General features: G+C 34.8%; 1 protein-coding gene across 4 annotated transcripts in view; it reads right to left on the reverse strand.

The window, feature by feature from the left end:
- The window catches only part of dgt6 (dim gamma-tubulin 6), a 248,962-nt gene that overhangs the window by 188,104 nt on the left and 44,109 nt on the right, over nt 1-16,749 (reverse strand). For all 4 annotated transcript variants that reach the window (XM_090406343.1, XM_090406342.1, XM_090406341.1 and 1 more), the window contains exons 2-3: nt 15,364-15,477; nt 9,290-9,385 (exon numbers count right to left, since the gene is read on the reverse strand). In XM_090406343.1, the coding sequence (XP_090262469.1) occupies nt 9,290-9,385; nt 15,364-15,461 (194 nt within the window). In that variant the 5' untranslated portion in view covers nt 15,462-15,477. The remainder of the gene's footprint in view (nt 1-9,289; nt 9,386-15,363; nt 15,478-16,749) is intronic.

Below are 16,749 nucleotides of genomic sequence, written 5' to 3' on the forward strand. Positions count from 1 at the left end.
TATAAAATTAGTAACTATAAAATGGTGGCAAAAAACATACAGGAACAATAATGCAGCAACAAAATAATTAACCGGAATAGTAAAGTAGAAAACAAGAAGACTTGCTCCACTGAACAAAAGCTGGGGAAAAAAAAATGAGGATAATGCAAATGAAGTAACTTTTAAAATCTCAAAAAATTTTAAAAAGGATGGGAACGATTGAAAGAAGTGGTGGGGAGGAGATAGATGACTTGCATCCATTTAGGGTAGAAAGTAACAAATGTATGCATCAAACTCACTGCTACACACATTTGTTGCTCATATTGCAAATGTATGCAGCAATGAGTTTGAAGCTATCTGGTGTAAAGTAAAGTATACTAAAATGTGGTATGGAGTTATAACAAACTTGGTAGATCAATTGTAGGTGACAATAAAATGCATTATCAAATCAATTTGATGGATGCTAAACAAGTAATCATCACAGATGGCTAATTATTCAAACAATGCTTGAGTAGTATTGAAATATCATGAGAAGAATAAGGCCCAAATTTATTAAGCTGTTGTAAGACAACTCCTCTAGAGTTCCTTCTGTATGCAACAGAAGGAACTCTAGGTCAAAGAGTGTTAGACCTGATTATAATGTCAGAGTGTGTTTCAGTTAAAGAGGCAACTGTTCCGACATGGTTGATGACAGTGACTATGATGTACTGACCTTGGAAGTAGTTAAGTATATGGATATTCAATTCAGAAACAATTGAGTATAAAAAGAATCTCTACAAGCTAAAGACAACACAACAATTGTTATGTTGTCGTCACTGCCCACAGCAAAAAAGCTTCCGCTTCTTGTATAGCTTGGTCAATGGTGATGGAAAAGGGAAGCCAGCTAAAGTTGTGGTCATTGAAATCACCAAGCAAGATGGCATCACTAGTTGGAGAGCTGAAATGCAGATTAATCAAGCTTCTGTGTGTTGAGGCTTAAGTGCTGTGAAGAATTCATGTTGGAGGTTTAATGGAATATTATCAGCACTGAGAAAGGATTAAAACTAATTTTAATGCTCCCAATATTTCATCTCCATCACAGACTACAAAAAACTTTTTGTAACAACACACACAAATACAATACAATAGCGAGTGAAACTAAAGTCCTGTCTAGGTGATATGCCCTCTATGGGCATTAGCAGGTGGCCTAGGATGTAAATAGGGATCTCTGATAATTAATGTTTCGCAAATTTTGGGAAGTTTAATGCAACCGTATTTGTTTAAATTAGGTTGATTCCTGAGTGCAGATGATAAAAAAGATCATAAAAAATAGTCAGATCATTAAAAAAGTACAACCTCCATACAGCTTTTAAGCCCCACTATAAACATGCTACCCTTATCCATTCCACCAAGGATCAGCTCCCTCCTCTCTCAGTACCTGGAGCATATAGAGTACCTTGTGCCTGTAAACTGTCTTACTTTGGACAGACAGGCAGATCAGCAATCATCCGGTTAGAAGAACACAAGTCATACATCTGCAATCACAATTATGGTCAATCTGGCCTTGCAGACCATGTTTTGGATACAACCCACAGGATCTTCTGAAAAAAACCACTATGCTCCACCATAGTAAATTCAAAAAAGAAAGACTGTTCTTTGAATCTGCACTCAGGAATCAACCTAATTTAAACAAATTAAGGACAAAATAAGTCCCCTATTTAAGAACTCTATTTTGCGTGATATCATAAAGGATTTTGTAGCATGCAGGACTTGAGATGAGTGGTATGACAGAGGGCGAGAGAAATATGAATAAAATGAGAGTGGGGAGTATGGAAAGGTTGTATGATTGTGAAGATTTAGGAGATGGTCTCAATTGGAAGGATGAATGGCAATAAGAGTGGCTGACTTGCAGAGAGAGATAGATGAGCTGAAAGAGCAGGTGGAATGTCTAGGGAATGAGATGAGAAGTGTGAAAGATGAGATTAGGCGAATGGAAGAGACAAATGCAAGGTGAATCAGAGTAGGAGTAAGAGAGAGATAGATGAGCTGAAAGAGCAGGTGGAATGTCTAGGGAATGAGATGAGAAGTGTGAAAGATGAGATTAGGCAAATGGAAGAGACGAATGCAAGGCGAATCAGAGTAGGAGTGAGAGAGAGTTATGTGAATGATAGAAGAGTAGAGAATAGGAACAGTAGAAGAGAGGGAATGAGAGAGTTATGTGAATGATAGAAGAGGAGAGAATAGGATAAGTGGAAGAAGGAATGAGAGAGGAATATGGGAATGACAGAAGAGGAGAGAATGAGAGAGAGTTATGGGAATGATAGAGGAAAGAATGGAAACAGTATGAGAGGAATGCAAATAGAGCACTGGAACCAGGGATAGAGTGATGTCAGGAAGGCAGGTAAGTACGGGAGCACAGAGAGCAAGTGTTCGAGGAGAGAGAGAGAGTGAGGGATGCATGTGAGCAATCGAGGAATAGAGTGGTAAGAGGTGTAACGTATGGGGACTCAATGATCCATGGTGTTCAGGATAGGATGTGTGAGGAGCGTTTGCCTGGAGGAACAATAGAGTGTGGCTATGGCAATTAAGAGGGGTGAAAGGGTGGATGAGATGATTGTGATGGTAGGAACAAATGACCTGAGTGTTAATGTAAATTGGGCAGCAAGAGATACGAGATTCTTGCTTGAGGTTGTACGAAATAAGACAAAGAGGAAAGATAGTGTGCATGTTGCCTAGGTATGATAGTGACGAGCTGAGCAGAAGAGTAGTAATATTGAATAACATAATAGCTAGAATGTGTCAGAAGAGAGGATTGGAATATGTGGATGCTTGGAGGATGTTTGAGGACAGAGGAATTGTATGCGAGAGACTACTTGCATTTGAATGAGGAAGGACGTAGGCATCTGGAGCGATTGCTGTTCTGAATGAGTCGGTTTGTGTGTCCCAGGGTGGATGGTAGCAGGGATGGCCTCTTGTGGGAATGGGTACTTGGGAGAAGGGGGACGACATCAGGTAACGCTGAGCCCAGTGGAGTCTAGAGGGGATAATGCTGGTTATAGAAACAATGGCATTTTTATGCTTTATCCTAATGCCAGAAGTATTTGGAATAAAGGAGAGGGATTGGTGATGCTGATAGCATCAGCCTGGCCAAAGATTATTGGGATCACTGCGACGTGGTTGACAGAAGAGGATATAGTAACAGGAATAGAAGTAGCTGGATACTGCATTTTTCAGCAGAATAGAAAGGGAGAGCATGGTGGTGGAGTGCTGCTTATGATAAGCGATGACTTATGTCCTCTAAGAGTGGAGGCTTTGGAAGGTAGTGACAGTAATGATTTTGAAAGCATATAATGTGAGGTAAAGGTGGGCAAGACAGGATATTTAGTGGGGGGCGTTGCTACAGACGAAGGAGCACAGAGGGTGGGGACCGGGAGATGTTTAGGCAATTGCAAGAAGAATGATTGTTATGGGAGATTTTAACTACAGCAGTATAAATTGGGGAGAGGAAGATGCATGTAGCAATAAGGGAATGGAATTTCTAAATTCTTGAGGCACAAATGTCTTAGGCAACATGTAATAGAGGGAACAAATCCAAAACTCTAACAAGAGGTTCAAGAGTTTTGGTTTTGGTCATAGCATCAGAATAGTTGATAATAACTGAGATGACATCTCTCCCACCAGTTGGAGAGAGTGACTATGGTTTTGACTTGGAAGATGAACAAACATGCAGGAGTATCAAAGAGACAGGAACATATGTGGAATTATAAGGCAGGTGATTATAATAGTCTTAGTTTCGTGGAGGGAGGAACTGGAAGGACAGGATATCATTAGTGCTTGGGAAATTGTGAAGGAATATTTGTTAGCAGCAATAGTAAGCTGTATTCCATGAGTGAAGAAGAGGACACAATTTGGAGTAAAGTGGATGACAAACAATATTAAACAGGAATTGCATGTGAAAAAGAGGCCATGGAAGAGAAGATGCATGAAGAATATAAGACACAGGCCAGGAGAGTGACTAGTATGGTAAAGAAGGCAAAAATGGAATATGAGAAGAGACGCCCTAAGATCCAAAGAAAATCCTAGGGAATTTTTTAGCTATGTGGCCAGGAGGAGGAGAAATGACTGTGGAAGAATGATATTGTGGAATAAAAATGGGAGTAGAGTGACTGATGCAGAAGACATGGTGAAGTTTTTTCAATGAACACTTTATCGGAGTATTTCATCCTGGAGAAGTAAGTTTTAATACTAGAAGGATAGGGCAGGTTAGAGGTTTAGAGGTGCAAGAGGGGAATGTGTTCCAAATACTGAGTACTCTGGATGTCAGTAAAGCAGTGGGACTGGATGGTATTTCACCATGAGTTTTGAGAATGTGCTAAAGCAGTGTTTCTCAACCTATGGTCACCGGACCACAGGTGGTCTGCGACGATGGTACAGGTAGTTCGCAGGCAGACTTAAATTAATTAAATAAGTATATTTTTTAATTATCTAAACAAATTAAAATTGAATAAGTAAAAATTATTGAAATCAAATGGAGACTTAAAAAAAAAAAAACAACGAATATCATCAGAATGTTCAAAGGCGGAAGCAATAAAACTATATTGTTGTTCACTTCGCCCTTTTTATTATTCGTCATTCTGCCGATAAATTTGTAGCGGCAGAATGACAATAATAAAAGAGGGGTGAAGTGAACAATATAGTTTTATTGCTTCCGCCTTCCCTTGCTGTTTTGTCAGATTTGAAGGGAACATGTGCTATCCACATTTCAACCAATGGCTTGTTATTTATTGATTTTTATTATTGAAGGTTTCCCTCCTTCAACCAAGGCTCAGTATATCTTAAGAAGTGCTAAGTGATACTTGGACAAAGTGTGCCCTGAGTTAACCCCAGTATTATATGTTTGTATATTTTTTGGAAACATTTTTTAATAATGGAAAAGTGACTTAGAACTAGGACTTTGAAAAGAAGGGCAAATGAAACAGGTGATGCTAACCCTAATTGTGATACAAGTGTTGTAATGGCAAGTAATTCTGATACTATTAAAGAAGAAAAAACAAGCAGTTCAAAGAAAAAAATACAGTAGGAAATATAACAGATCATATTCGGAATTCGGGTTTACTTGGTGCAGAGATGAAAATGAACAGAAACCTCAATGTGTTTTGTGTTATGAAGTGTTGTCGAACGAGTGCATGAAACCTGCGAAACTCCGACATTTAGAAACTAAACATTGTGATGTGAAAAATAAGCCAAATGAATTTTTTCAGCGACACTTAGGGACATCAAATCATGGGAAAGATATAGTTTTGGCCATGGGTTCCATTAATAGCAAAGCACTGGAAGCATCCCATCTCTTAAGTTTGCGCATAGCGAAAACAGGGAAAACTCATTCTATCAGGGAAAATTTACTACTTCCAGCTATAAAAGATATGGTGAAAATAATGTTTGGCAGCAAGTTACTAAAAGATGTTGATTTGATTCCACTTTCAAATGAAAGAGGAATCAAATGATATGGCAAGTGACATAGAATCTCAGTTAATCGAAAGAGTTAAGAGCCCATATTATGCGTTACAAATAGACGAGACTACTGATGTTACAAACGATGCGCAATTAATATGCTACGTAAGATATGCGCATGATAACAACATTCATGATGATATTCTGTTTTGTAGAACTTTGTCATCCCGAACAACTGGAGAAGAAATATTTTACACTCTCAATAATTACATAATACACAAAGGGATCCAGTGGGAAAAATGTATAGGCTTCTATTTGGATGGTGCTCATGCCCTTACAGGCAGGCAGGCATAGTGGGGTTGTTTCTATGGTCAAGGAAGTAGCTCCAGATATGAAATGGGTACATTGTTTCATACACAGGGAAGCATTAGCTTCCAAAGGAATGCCACCAGAATTTAAAATTGTGCTATATAACGCTATAAAGCTAGTTAATTTTATTAAAGCTCAACTGCTAAATAAAGTTATTTTCAGTACTCTGCAATGAAATGGACAGTGAATATATACAACTTGAAATTCGCTGGCTTTCCAGGGGCAAAGTACTAACAAAGTTATTTCAATTAAGGCACGAAGTTTTATTATTTGTACATGAACATAATTCTGATTTTGTTGACGAAGTATGGTTATCAACACTATCCTATCTTTCAAACATTTTTTCAAAATCAAATGAATTAAATCTCTCCCTTCAGGGAAATTCTTTAACTGTTCTTGATGCCTACAACAAAATAAAGGCATTTGAGAAAAAACTGGTTTTATGGATTAATTATGTAAAGGATAGACAATTTGCAACTTTTCCAACATTGGAATCCTTTTTAGTGGAAAATTATATTTTTGTTGATTCTGAGTTTCTGGAATGGGTTTGTGACCATCTCAAAAATCTGAAATGGAATTTTGAAACATTTTCCAAATAACTTTTATAAGAAATTTCTGTGGGTTCACGATCCATTTCAGGCTTGAAGCCATGAGAACGACCTTTCGTTATCAAAAAAAGAATAGTTAATTGAGCTTTTAAGTGACAGTGGACTTAAAATTCAATTCCATGATCTTGGTTTGGCTCGATTTTGGATCTCGCCTTCTGTGAGAAGTGAATTTCCCGAATTATCCGAAGAAGCACTGAAAATCGTCGTGCAGTTCTCTACAATCTATCTTTGCAAGAAATGATTTTCATCGCTCCTTCAAATAAGAACAAAATACAGATATCGTCTTCGTGTGTGTGCTGATCTTCGACTGAATTTGACCAACATCGAGCCAGATATCCAGCAACTCTGCAAGGTCCGAGAAGCTTAACCATCTCATTAAAAGTAGTAACATAATTAGATCATATCATTTATTTGTTTAATAAAAATTAAAACTTTATTCAATGATGATATACTTTTAATCGTTTACTTCCAATTTAATTAATTATGTTTCCATATGTATTCAAAACATGCTTTTAGATTTATTATGTTATAAATGGCAAAGTTTTTCTGAAATGCTAGTAATTCCTACTTAGGTTTTGAAAAAATTACTAAAGTCAAAATGATACTTCCAATTTAATTAATTATGTTTCCATATGTATTCAAAACATGCTTTTAGATTTATTATGTTATAAATGGCAAAGTTTTTCTGAAATGCTAGTAATTCCTACTTAGGTTTTGAAAAAATTACTAAAGTCAAAATGATGTATAGGGAAATAAATGAAAAACACTGTTTATTTTTGAAGTAAAACTTTAATTCCAACATTCTAAAATGTTATTTTTCTGGGGTTGATGATTGATAGAAACCCGAAATTTAGGGAATATATTGCAAAGGTGGAGAAGGTAACACAGAGGACTACTGCAATAATGAGAAGGACACTGACCTACAGAGATAAAAGAGTAATTATTCCATTGTATAAGACTGTGATCAGGCCACACTCAGACTATTGTTCTCAGATTTGGTCCCCAGGATTTGAAGGAGATAAATAAACTGTGGAACAGGTACAAAGGCAGATAACAAAGATAGTTTCAGGACTGTACAATGCTAGTTATGAGGATCAGCTGAGGGAATGTGAACTGCAGAGTTTGGTGGATAGAAGGAGAGGTGATACGATTGAGACTTTTAAACTGTTGAGAGGTGGTTACAGGGTTGACACTGGGGAGTTCTTTCACTTGGTTGAACAGTGGGAAGGAGTGATGACAAGGGGCCATCCCTGGAAGTTATGGAAGGAAACTGAGCAAGAGGGTGAGGAGTGGTTTCTTTGCATGGAGGGTGGTTGAACCATGGAATGCATTGCCTGATAGAGTGGTGAGAGCAAGAACGGTCAATGAGTGGTATGATAGACTTTGTGTTTCCTAGGAGGGACCTCCCACGATGAGTCTTTTAACTCCATGGAGGCCTGAATAATAATAATAAAATACAGTTGCATTAAACTTCCCAAAATGTGGGAAACATTAATTATCAGAGCCCTCTTTACATCCTAGGCCACCTGCTAATGCTCATAGAGGGTGCACCACCTAGATAGGACTTTAGTTTCACTCACTATTGCATTTGTGTGTGTGTGTGTGTGTGTGTGTGTGTGTGTGTGTGTGTGTGTGTGTGTGTGTGTGTGTGTGTGTGTGTGTGTGTGTGTGTGTGTGTGTGTGTGTGTTGTTACAAAATGTTTTTTGTAATTCCTGAAGATGTCTCTGTGATGGAGACGAAATATTGGAAGTATTAAAATTAGTTTTAATCTTTTCTGAGTGCTGATAATGTTCCATTAAACATCCAACATGAAGTCAAGCTTCATAGAGAGGAAGATGATCTGACACAGACATTCAGATATTGATTAAGTGGATGTGAAAGCAAGGTAGGTAGGTGTGTGTGTGTTCATTCTGGCACAATTTGGATGGTGAGTTTGGGTTATCTTTTTCTGTTAGAACTAGTTTTTGAGTTTGTATATGTTTCATTAGTGGTACACTTATTGACAGAAGGAAAGATGAGAGGTGATACTAAGAGTATCACCTCTCACTGAATGCACATTCAGTGAGAGGTGATACTCTTAGACATGGCATTCAAACAGAGACCAGTTTCTATGCCATAATGTGGTCTTGACAATGTCCCCCCCCCCTCCTACATAGCACTATTCAGACTCCCTCTCAAACACAACCTAGACAACCTGATTGTTTAATATCTTCCAATTTATAAAAAAAAAAAAAAAAAAAAAAAAAAAACAACTACTGTTGCTTGAAGCATTGATCTTTTTGTTCCTTGTATGTCTTCTTGAACAGACTGTCGGTCAAAGAAAGACAGTAAAATGTAGAAGTAATGTTAGCTTAATAAAAAAAAACCCGAGTTTAAGCCATTCTAATTGTTTATACACTGCAATAATTCCTTTCAAAATGTTTGGAGAAAACTCAATGCTACATTCAGTATACATTTTGTTATTCCAATTGGAAAACTTTGAATTTTTTCGCACACTCACTGTTCTCGAAAGTCAGTTTTATCAAATGTTAAGAAGAAAATAGTTATATCACATTATACCAATTATATAGGCAATAATTAGCAATTCAAATTTACATTAAAATAAAAACTTTGTTCAGTCAGTTTTATTGCTAAGAAAAACAATTTTGCACATATTCATGAATATTTAAAGTTAGCAATTAGACAACTAGTTTCATTCATACAGCTTGCAGTCAAAGCATTTAGTAAAAAATCATATCGGAAAATTCAATACAAATGTTGTTAGTAAACCTTAGTTTTGGATAAATTTTGCTAATATTAAGCATTAGTGACTGACTTAATAAAATCAGGACTAATTTTCAATGTTTTAATTTTATTTCCAATAAACAATTCATAAAAATTAAAATAGATTTATAATATTTACTTGAAAACCTCTCTGCTTTTGAGTGGATCTAATCTTGTAAACAGAAAATGACTGACAACTTCAAATGCTTTCTTGTTTGGAACATGGAACATATTTCTGAAAGATATTTACAAATTAAAAAATATTTTTCAACTATAAAAATTAAATTCAGCAATTACTTATACACAATTAGACTAAAAAAACATAGGAAGATTATGGAGAATGAGTGATAAAATATTCTGGAGGGTAGAAATGGAAGGAAGAGCATCGCAAAAGGAACGAAAACTTAGAGATTCTGAATATTGGGAGTAATTTAGATGAATTTCAGTACCTAGTGCAAGACTTGCAAACCCTGCTTTAGTGACTGCAAAAAGTTTCACATAAGTTTAGTCTCCAGGGCAGGGTTTCCAGATTATAAACAGTACAAGTTTCTAGACTCAATCTGTAATACTAATATGCTACAGGTTTAGAATCTTTCATGAGTTGGATCACATCAAAATTACTTTGAAAAATTATCAAATGAGGGAACCAGTGAAAGAACAGCGATAGAAAATATCCAGGGGGGAGGCCATCACATTTTAATACCATTAAACAGATGAAATATGCAAATACAGCTAAAGTAAATGATTCTACAGTGCCTTTGTGACCAAGCTTTCTGAACAATTCAGAAGACTTGGTCCAAAAAGCTTCATGAAGTAGAATCCCAGCTGATTTGTATTAGTTTATAAATAATAATAATAATAAATAAATAAAAGGAAAGAAAGAAAAAGTGAAAATTAGTTATTTCACTAATGAACATTCCAAGAAAATGTTTATGAAATCGTACTTGAATATTAACCATTCAACTCGCTAATTGAAAAATTGGCGAAAGATAACCTATTAGATGGTATAACCAGCTCAAGTGTTACAAGAAAGTGCTAGGGAATAGGCAAAGCCTTTGACTACATTGTTTAATGTAAATCTCAATTTGGGTTGGTCCCAAGGGGATGGGAAGAGAGGAAAATAGTTCTACTGCATAAAGGAGGCTCCAAGACTGAAGTAGCAAATTACCAACTAATCAGTATCTCAGGAGTGGTGGTCAAGATACTGAATGGTTAAGGAAAAAATACAGGAATGGAATACTATACAGGAAGGAGAAAAAAGGTTTTGTGAAGGGTATGCCTCAGTAACTTACCATTTATAATACAGTAACAGCTGAGTTGTTGGATAAAGGTAATGGGTATACAGTGATACTGTTGTACTTTGCAGACTTTTGACAGAATACATGAAAATCTGATAAATTATAGCACATGAGGAATGGATATGATGTGAAGTGGATAAGGAGATAGTTGTGGAGAGATATCACACAGTAGTTTCTTCAGGAGTAGAAAACCTGTGACTTGTAACATACTGCAGGGCCACTATTTAATTTGTACATTAATGATATAGGAAATGAGGAAATATTCAGTTGTTTGCTATGATACAAAATTGGGTACAACAATAGCCAATAAAGATGCCAAATTTTTGAAGGATAACTGAAATAGTCTTTTTTCAGGATGGGCAAGGGAGAACAAAGGTCAGTTCAATGTGGCAGAGTGCAAAGCTATACATTTTTGAGTTGAAAAAAAATGTACCAGCTGTGTACCATATTATTTTTGGTAACCTTTATGGAGTCAAATGACTCAAGGCCACTCAACCAGTGAACATGTCTATCATGATGAGCTTTGAAGTTATTTACACTACCTGCATTCACAATGCATTCCACTCACCAACTCTCCACACACACACAAAAAAAAAAAACTACTCCTCACACCTTTCTTCACCATCTTTATAAAACTTCCAGGAATGGCCTCTTGTTCTTCTCATCTTAACATCTACACTTTTTATAATTCCTTCTGTATTAATCTCATAAAATCCCTTAACTAACTTTAAGGTCTATCATATCTCCTCTTATCCACAAACTTCTAAACCACATTCCTTCAAACACTCTTCATAACCAACACTGCAGAGTCCTGATATCACTCTGGTCATCTTTGGAACCTCTAGTGTTTCCACATTGCAATGAAAACCAAGTGACCAAATCTGAACATAACAAATAACAGTCCATATGTGGTCTGACCAATGCCTTTATATATATATATATATATATATATATAGTGGTGGTGCCTCTATATAAGGCATTGATCTAACCAATGCCTTATACAGAGGGCACCACCACCTCCTTATTTCCTACATGTCAATGTACTTTTTAGCAATGTTACAATGTACAGTCTTTTCAATGCATGCAACGTGCCCTCAGAACTTCAGTGCGCCATCTACCATCATGCCAAGATCCTGAATCTCATCCACTTCCTGAAGTATAGCTCCCTCGATACAGTACGAAGCCTCATATCTCTGTATCCCAAAGTGTAACACCTTACATTTATTATTAAAACTGCAACCCCACTCATTTGTCTAGAGAAGCCTATTCAAATCTTGTAGAGATTTGAATTCAAATTCAATTCTTGTAGAGAATTAGCAACGGCACTATTCCTGATAATTCTACCTAACTTTGCATCATCAGCAAACATTTGAAGATCTCCTGTCAATCCACATGAAATATCATTAGCAAATAAGTTTAACAGTAGGGGCCAAAGAACAGAGCCATGCCACTGGTCACCTTTGAGATACTGCATCATCATACACAACTTGCTGGTATTGTTCAGAGCCAATCTCTGATCTATCCAACCAATATATTATCTATTCCTATCCTCTGCAGCTTGTACCATGCTGACCATCATAGAGAATCTTATGTCCATCAATCCAATCCTGCATTCTATTTCTAACCAATTTTTCCAAACTTTGATCACAACTGCAAATATACAAACCATCTATAATTGGAATCTTCTGTCCTTGAAACATGCTCATAGTGATACTATTTTGCCCTCTTTCCACTCCTTAGGAACCTTTACCCACTGCAAGACTTTCATTAAATAACCACATCAATAGCATAGCTATCTGTTGTGTCTGCCGAGTTGGGCATAGCAATCTGCAAATTCCTTAAAAATATGGGATGCTGTGTCATCTATCCCCCTCTTTTTTTTTATGATAAAAATCATATTTGAATGTGGAAGTTTCTCTTATTTAGTTCCACCATTAAACAACAAACTAAGATAAAATACTAGAAACATGAAATATTATATATGGTTAAATTTAATATCTGTCTTTAATATCTAATATCTGTATTTGAATTTGGAGCTATGTTGCAGGAAATATGCATTTCTTGCTTTCAGTAGCAATGACTCTGAAATGCTACTAAGAAGCAAATTAATAGTATACCAATAAATTTATTACAACCTTGCAATCCAGTTCTAAGAGAAAATTCAGCTGATATTACTACTTAGTTTGACCATGAGTAAGTCCAAACATGGATTACAGCTTAAAATTTTAACTATTAAAAATGCTATATGCTAACACTTGGTGTTTGATTTAAACAATGATGAAATTCTGAGAAATTTATTGTGAAAACTTGGATGATTCAAAAAATATATATTCATGCATTAGAGAATTATTTTCATGAACACAAAAACAGATACAAATACAGGGAAATGATTCAAATATGTACATGCAACAAGCATGCACAGTAACTACTGCTTAAGTAGTAATGTGTCATATTACACTATCAGCAACACATGATGACAATGACTTCATAAGCAAACAATGATATCAACACCACAGCAGTAGATATTTAAAAAAAAAAAACTCCTACTCCCAATAATCAGTCAAATAAAAGTGAAATGCAGTGCACAGTTTAATTAATACTAAACAGACTGAAGTTCCAAAGAATTTGTGAAATTAAAGTTACTTGATACAAAAAAAATTTCAAAAATTACACCAATATTGGTGCTGATTACATTTATAACATGGATTATAAATTATTCCTTTTGTATACTTTCTACAGGTACATATAAAAGGTGCTTGCCTTGTCAATTTTTTTAATGTCATGAGAGGTTAAAATTCATATCAAAACCTTAGAAATATATAAATACAATAATAGCTGGCAACACACACACACACACACACACACACACACAGTACCACTTGACTAAAACTTACTTTTCAGTACTCCAAATACAAGCACATACAAGAGAAAATATGCTAATATGTGTGTGTGTGGGGGGGAGACTCACTTGATGATGCTCATATGTGCAAACATGACAAGAACTGATATATGAAGAAAACCTGTTTATTATCAGAAAATCTTAAACCTCAGTGTTTCAAAAACATAACTAAACTTAATGTGGATTACATTGTGAACAAGAAAGCTTGGAAAGGCTGAAAATGAATCAGAAGTTTAGATGTTGACAGGATTGAAGTTTATATGAGGAGAAAAGAGAGATATGACAATGTTAAAATAAAAGTCCAATAGGCCAAATAAATCTCTAAACAATTATTGTATAATGTACAATAAGCAATTTTGCTAAAAGAGAGAAGTACATTTTCAAAACATGCAGTTTAGCATTGTTTTATTATAATTTTATGCGCTAAAAACATTCTATAAATACACTATCGTTTTCATTTGATATACATAAACAGACGACACAACAAAATTTACCTAGCTTATCAAAATATTAACCCACCAAAATGGGCAAAGTTTTCTTTTGCATTTTCATACAATATTGTGAAATTAGTGTTAAAAATAAGGTAATAAAAAGAGGCAAAGAATTATATCTAAAAAAAAAAAAGTGAGCATCAGAACAAATAATAGTGCAACTAAGCAATTTTTTTTTCATTCTTTCTCCCATATATATTCAAGGATATATGCATTCCATTTGAATGATTTGATTCAAACCAGTTTGATTAAATTTGAGAGAAGAGATGAATCTAGAAAGTAGATAGCAAAAAACAGACTGAAGTTCCAAAGAATTTGTGAAATTAAAGTTACTTGATACAAAAAAAAGATTTCAAAAATTACGCCAATATTGGTGCTGATGACATTTATAACAGGGATTATAAATTATTCCTTTTGTATACTTTCTACAGGTACATATAAAGGTGCTTGCCTTGTCAATTTTTTTAATGTCATGAGAGGTTAAAATTCATATCAAAACATTAGAAATATATAAATACAATAATAGCTGGCAACACACACACAGTACCACTTGACTAAAACTTACTTTTTCAGCACTTTAAATACAAGCACATACAAGGGAAAATATGTTAATTGGGAAAAAAAAAAAAAAAAAGACTCACTTGATGGTGCTCATATGTGCAAACATGACAAGAACTGATATATGAAGAAAACTTGTTTATTATCAGAAAATCTTAAACCTCAGTGTTTCAAAAACATAACTAAACTTAATGTGGATTACACTGCAAACAAGAAAGCTTGGATGACTTCTGATATTTATTAAATAAACAGGAGGCAGATTTAACTCACTGATATAGTGAGCAATGATTATAACAAGGAAATTTTGTCAGTCCCCTGGTGATTGTTATAACCAAGTTCGATCATGTTAGAGTAATAACTATTACTCTAGCATGATCATATAACATGGCCTTTCACATTTATGTCAGGAGAAAATATTAATCCTATCTTCACAGTTTGCTGGTTTACCAAATAAATGCATTCTTCAGCATACTTGTCTGTTCTCACCACTTTCACATATATAAGATGGTCTTCAATAAATGCCTTTATAAAATGTTCATTTTCAGGTAGTAAGGTTTTCCTTCCCAGAAAATGGGTTTTCATTCAGCAAAACAGAAACTGGTTAGAGCATATACCATTAACAGACAATACACTGGCCTCACACCTTTAGCTGCTTTGGCCATAAATCCGTAACTACTAGATGGGATTCCAATATAACTTTCCAGCCAAAAGACCCTGCTATTTTTGTCAAATTCAATAAAAAGGGTTAGGCCTCTTACAAGTTCACATTACTAACAAACACTTCTGCTATGAGTAACTAAGAGCAAAAAATCTAAGAATACTGAAGACAGAACCTAAATGAGTTCCTGTTTCAGGGTTCTCAAAAGCCTTTTTTCACAGCTGAGAAGACACTAATAATTAATTTAAAGTTAGGTAAAAAATAAGATCCTGCAGAAATAATATGAATAAGATATTAACATAATCTTACTTATTAAACTGAGTTCCATGTTTCTTCTGCATTGAAAGAGGATCAAATCCAAGCAAAAGCAAGTTGTTAAAAAATATTTCTCGGCGAGGTACATCCATTTTCAGATCATCTATACTACAAAAAATAAAAGCAAAAAAAAAAAACAGCTAAAGCAATTACTAATCAATATTTGCGATTGCATCTTTTACTAACACCAAAATTTGATTTTTTAAAAATATTAAAATGCCTCTATATGATAGATTTAGAAGTATATCTATGTTAGCTAATGAAAAAAAAAAAAACATAAAAACAGATTTATGCTGTTTTCATTATACTGTATGCAACATACTGAATGTGTTTTAAATAGCAGCCTCTGATAAAAAGCAAGTGATACAAAAAACAAATTCATCTACCAATCCAGGAAAATTTTAGGAAAGGAAATAATGCTGTAACTAAACAGTTTGTATGTTTACTTACAATTTCTAGAAATATATGGAAATAGAGCTAACGTATTAACATTTAGAAGCATGATGAATCCTCTATTTTCTTCTTTATTAGAAATTTCTCTAGTCTTATGTCGGTTAAGTAGTCTGGAGATGGTTATTATGACCATTTTGAAGGAAAGTGTTTCTTAAATCGTTAAGTTCTTTAGCTAATTCATTCTTGTCAGTGATGAGTCGGCAAGCTCTTGCTCCTAGTATGGAAATAATACCAAATTTTTGAGGTCTATAATGATGGGAAGAGGCATGTAGATATGTCAGTATGTGTAGGCTTTTGAAATATGGAGACTTAATTTACCCAATTCCTTAGAAGGTCTGGAAATAGGAATGAACTATTAGATTCTAATTCATAAACTCTTAGTCACATACTCATGAACTGGCAAAGTCTATATACTTTACACACACACACACACACACACACGTGTGTTTGTATGGAGAATGTTGTCATTCTCCATACAAAAATGTCCTACGCATTGCAACTTTTTTACACCTCGATTAAAATAGACAATGTATATCCTTATAGTGTTGATATAATTCATAGCTGTATCAGATCCTCCAGAGACCATTATCATTCACTGGGCCAAATATTCTTTTAAGGATTTTCCTTTCAAAAGCTGAAATCAAATTCTGCACACCCACTGTAAATATCTAAGTTTCACATCTACAGGTGTGAAACTTAGATATCTAAATCATAGTCACATCTAAAGACTGAATGACTTGTTTGTATTTTAGTGCAATGGATATCTTTTGAACTGAATACACAAGAGAATAAAAAGCCTGATTATCCTTTATTCAATTCAGCATTTCTACCATCTCATTTGTTTGGTTTGTGATCATTACTCCTAAACTGTTTCACTTTTTCTATTTCAAGGTTCCCAATTTTCACACTTTGGACCAGTTAAATGAT

Source organism: Typopeltis vanoorti, chromosome 16 (genome assembly GCF_054136105.1).
Source record: "Typopeltis vanoorti isolate ZY-2024b chromosome 16, IOZ_Tvanoo_1.0, whole genome shotgun sequence".
Lineage (NCBI taxonomy): Eukaryota > Metazoa > Arthropoda > Arachnida > Uropygi > Thelyphonidae > Typopeltis > Typopeltis vanoorti.